The sequence below is a fragment of the Bidens hawaiensis genome, unplaced genomic scaffold, assembly GCF_021521415.1.
Source record: "Bidens hawaiensis isolate Kalapana, Puna unplaced genomic scaffold, B.hawaiensis_p1.1 tig00010810_1, whole genome shotgun sequence".
Classification (NCBI taxonomy): domain Eukaryota; kingdom Viridiplantae; phylum Streptophyta; class Magnoliopsida; order Asterales; family Asteraceae; genus Bidens; species Bidens hawaiensis.
In genome coordinates this window covers 899,123-903,260 of record NW_027491832.1, presented here as the reverse complement: position 1 = coordinate 903,260, position 4,138 = coordinate 899,123, and the positions used below count along the sequence as shown (strand labels likewise).

At 42.8% G+C, this 4,138-nt stretch overlaps 2 protein-coding genes across 2 annotated transcripts; both read right to left on the bottom strand.

Moving 5' to 3' along the window:
- Positions 1 to 478: 478 nt before the first annotated feature.
- LOC143536476 (uncharacterized) lies at positions 479 to 1,021 on the bottom strand. The gene has a single exon (XM_077030458.1). The coding sequence runs from the start codon at positions 1,019 to 1,021 to the stop codon at positions 479 to 481; it is 543 nt and encodes a 180-aa protein (XP_076886573.1).
- Positions 1,022 to 1,757: 736 nt separating this feature from the next.
- On the bottom strand, positions 1,758 to 3,785 carry LOC143536475 (uncharacterized). The gene is made up of 3 exons (XM_077030457.1): positions 3,576 to 3,785; positions 2,879 to 3,392; positions 1,758 to 2,344 (listed from the first exon to the last, which is right to left on the bottom strand). Exons 1-3 carry the CDS (start codon positions 3,783 to 3,785, stop codon positions 1,758 to 1,760), a joined length of 1,311 nt encoding a protein of 436 aa, XP_076886572.1.
- Positions 3,786 to 4,138: the final 353 nt, after the last annotated feature.

Below are 4,138 nucleotides of genomic sequence, written 5' to 3'. Positions count from 1 at the left end.
ATAAGAAATATATGGTGAGAGTGATAGGAAATCGGTTTTTAAAATTTTTTTTTCGTCAGATCTGAGCATCTTCGCGTTGACATTCTGGCATTTTCACGTCGTGCGAAGATGCAAGCCTAGAAACTTCGCGTCGCGCAAAGTTGCATTTTCACAGAAATTTTTTACGGTTTTCGGTGTTTTAAATATATCTGTCTTTTAAGTCTTTTTAGCTATTTTCCCCCGTCACGAACTTCGGTCGCCAAATACCAGTCACTACGTACCTGGGGCTCCCTCTTGTGACGCATGTGTTTACCAATTCTTTCACAATGACGATCAACATGTCGCTTCCCCACACTCGATCCTTGCTCTACACTACACGATTTGAGGAAAACACTTAGCTAATTAGACTCAATATACAAAGAATACAACTTACAAATGCCGGGTTGCCTCCCAGTTAGTGCTGAATTGAGTGTCTACAGCTCGACATCCCTTTGTTGCTTCAATCAGCCGAATAAGTCGGTTCGTCCGCCAAAAAGCAAACATCTGAGTCATGTATCTCTTTGTTTAAATCTGCATCTTCCAAATAAGGCTTCAAACGATGGCTATTCACCACTTGCCTCAGATGATCATCAAAATCTTCGATCTCAACCTCTCCATACTTTCCAACCCTCTTAACTTGATAAGGTGCCGTCCACTTGCTCTTCAATTTGCCCGGGAAAAGCTTCAATCTTGAATTGTACAACCAAACTCGTTGCCCTTCCTCGAACGTCTTTCTCCTAAGCTTGGCATCGTGAAATCTCTTCATCTTGTCTTTATATACGGACGCATATTCATAAGCCTCATCTCTCAATTCTTCTACCTCGCATATGTTCAACTTCCTTTGTTTACCTTCACACTCATAATCTAGGTTAATATTCCTAACCGCACATAGAGCAAGATGGGCTAGCTCAATAGGTAAATGACACCCTTTTCTGTAAACCAACCGATAAGGGGGTGGTTCTAATAGGCGTTTTATAAGTGGTACGGTAAGCCCATAAAGCATCGTATAATTTATTTGACCAATCTTTTCGATCAGGTCTTACCGTCTTTTGTAAAATTTTTTTGATTTGACTATTGGAAACCTCCACTTTCCCACTCGTTTGAGGGTGATATGGAGTGGCAATATGGTGGTTTACGCCATACCGTTTAAGTAGTTTGCCAAAATTGAAGTTTTTAAAATGTGAACCTCCATAACTAATGATAATGCGGGGGACACAAAACGTGAAAAATTATTAGACTGGACAAACTTACAAACAACGGTATGGTCATTTGTCTTGGTGGCGATTGCTTCTACCCATTTAGACACATAATCGACCGCCACCAAGATATACAGATTACCAAAAGAATTAGGGAATGGGCCCATGAAATCAATCCCCCAAACATCAAAGATGTAGACAACGAGGATTGGTTGCATGGGCATCTCGACCCTCTTTGAAATACCCCCATCTGCTGGCATCTAACACAAGTTTTCACAAAATCTACTACGTCTATAAAGATGGTAGGCCAATAAAATCCACATGCAAGCATGCGATATCCTATCTTCTAGCTGCGGAAATGCCCTCCACAAGCTGACGAGAGAGCATGATGCAAGACACTCCGAACCTCTTCCTCCGGTATGCAAGGTCTCATCACTTGGTCCGCACCAACTTTGAACAAGTCCGGATCTTCCCACACATAGTACTTTACCTGTGAGAGGAAATGCGGCTTCTTCTTCCTCGACCAAAAATCCGGAATTGTATCTACAACAAGAAAATTAATATGTCAGCATACCATAGCAAAGTTGAAACAGAAAACAATTGCTCATCCGGGAAAGACTCGTTGATGGCCCTCTCGTCTTCCTCCTCCTCCTCTCGTCCTACAAGTCTCAACAAATGATCCGCTACCACGTTCTCGCTTTCTTTCTTGTCACGAATCTCCACATCAAACTCCTGGAGCAGTAAAATCCACCTAATCAAGCGCGGCTTTGCATCCTTCTTCTCCATCAAGTGCTTGACTGTGCTGTGATATGAAAAAACAATAACCTTGCTCCCCCAAATGTAAGATCGAAACTTATCTAGTGCATATACTACTGCAAGCAACTCCTTTTCCGTAGTGGTATAATTAATTTGAGCATCAGAAAGGGTTTTGCTCGCATAGTATATGGCCACGGGCTTCTTATCCACCCGTTGACCCAACACAGCCCCGACCCCGTAATCACTTGCGTCATACATAATCTCAAATGGAAGTGACCACTCAGGTGACAATAAGATCGGGGCTTCCACCAATTTGATTTTTAGTACATTAAAAGCCTCAAGACACTCTTCATTAAAAACAAATGGCGCACCTTCTAACAAAATATTACACAACAGTTTAGATATGACACTAAAATTCTTAATAAACCGTCGGTAAAAACTGCCATGACCCAAAAATGTCCTTATCCCTTTTATATTAGTAGGCGGTGGTAAATTATATATGACTTGGATTTTCGCCCGGTCAACCTCAATCCCCCTACTTGAGATGACATGTCCCAAAACCGTCCCTTCTTGAACAATAAAGTGGCTCTTTTCCCAACTTAAGACCAAATTCGTTTCCACACATCTTTTTAAAACTTTAGTTAATTCTTTCAAGCTTTTTTCAAAAGATGACCCGAAAATCAAAAAATCGTCCATAAAAATCTCAAGTGAATCCCCGACCATATCTAAAAAGATATTCATCATACACCTTTGAAAGGTGGCCAGGGCATTACACAAACGAAAAGGCATTCGCCTCAATGCGAAAGTGTCGTATGGACACGTGATAGTGGTCTTATGTTGGTCATCGGGGTGAATAGCAATCTGATTGTACCCCAAATAGCCATCTAAAAAGCAATAAAACTTATGACCTGCAAGTTTCTCGATGATTTGGTCAATGAACGGCAAGGGAAAATGGTCCTTAGATGTCGCCGCATTCAGCTTTCTGTTATCAACACAAATCCGCCACCCGGTTACCGGGCGGGTGGCGATTTCCTCGCCATTCTCGTTACGGGTTATCTGAATGCCTGCCTTCTTTGGAACTGTTTGTGTTGGACATACCCACGTGTTATCCGAGATCGGGAAAATGATGCCCGCGTCTAACCACTTCAAGACCTCCTTCTTCACTACCTCCCGCATGTTTGGATTCAACCTTCTTTGTGCATCATGAGCGGGTTTTGCCTCGGGATCGGTGATGATCTTATGCATGACAATGGAAGGGCTGATCCCTTTCAAATCTGCTATCGTCCAACCAATTGCCGCCTTATGCTCTCTCAGGACTTCCACCAATGCCTTCTCTTGCTCGTCTTCCAAATTTGCAGCGATGATGGCCGGTAAAGTCTTTCCTTCCCCCAAGAACACGTATTTCAGATGTTTCGAGAGCTCCTTCAATTCAAAAGACGGCAGACTCTCCAATGATGGTCTCAACTTTCAATCAATCGAATCGGGCAACCTCTCTACCTGCTGAGACCATGGGGGTTTCCCAATAATCGCAGCATAAAACTCCACTGCTTTTTCTTATTCTTGCAATTGCAATGCGTGCTTAACTATTTTCCTGAAACAAATAACACACTCCTCTGTGGCATCATCCTCACTTTCGTGAAGGTTCAACACGTCAATGACTTCAGCCGTAAAGCATTCATCACTCATCAGAGGGTTAGACACGTTTGAAAACACATTAAGCCGAAGATTCTTATTACCAAAAGCCATGTCCACCACCCCGGTTCTACAGTTTATTAAAGCATTTGAGGTGGCCAAAAAGGGCCAACCGAGAATCATGTTCGGTTGCCGTTTCGAGTCAACCGTCACGTAGTTTAGAACCAGGAAGTCAACCGGGTATTAGAAATCTTCTATCATCACAATCACATCGGTCACGATTCCCCTAGGAAGCTTGAGTGTCAAATCGGCCAACACCATGGTGGTGTCGGCTTTTTTAAGTGGACCGAAGTCGTACTGGTCATACAAGCTTCCCGAGAGAATACTCACCCCAGCCCTAGAGTCTAACAACGCCCTAGTCATTTTAAAATCGCCTACTTAAATGGGTATAATTGGCGTTCCCGGATCTTGTAGCTTGGGTGGGAGGATACCCGTCAAAACCGAACTCACATTTATAGTTAAGTAAACTTTTTTGG

Excerpts from the sequence above, each read along its gene's own strand:
- LOC143536476 (XM_077030458.1), bottom strand. The coding sequence starts at position 1,021 with ATGCTTTATGGGCTTACCGTACCACTTATAAAACGCCTATTAGAACCA.
- LOC143536475 (XM_077030457.1), bottom strand. The coding sequence starts at position 3,785 with ATGATTCTCGGTTGGCCCTTTTTGGCCACCTCAAATGCTTTAATAAAC. Across the intron at positions 3,393-3,575 it reads ATGATGCCACAGAGGAGTGT|GAGCTCTCGAAACATCTGAA; the intron begins GTTATTTGTTTC and ends TTTGAATTGAAG. Across the intron at positions 2,345-2,878 it reads AATCATCGAGAAACTTGCAG|AAGGTGCGCCATTTGTTTTT; the intron begins GTCATAAGTTTT and ends ATATTTTGTTAG.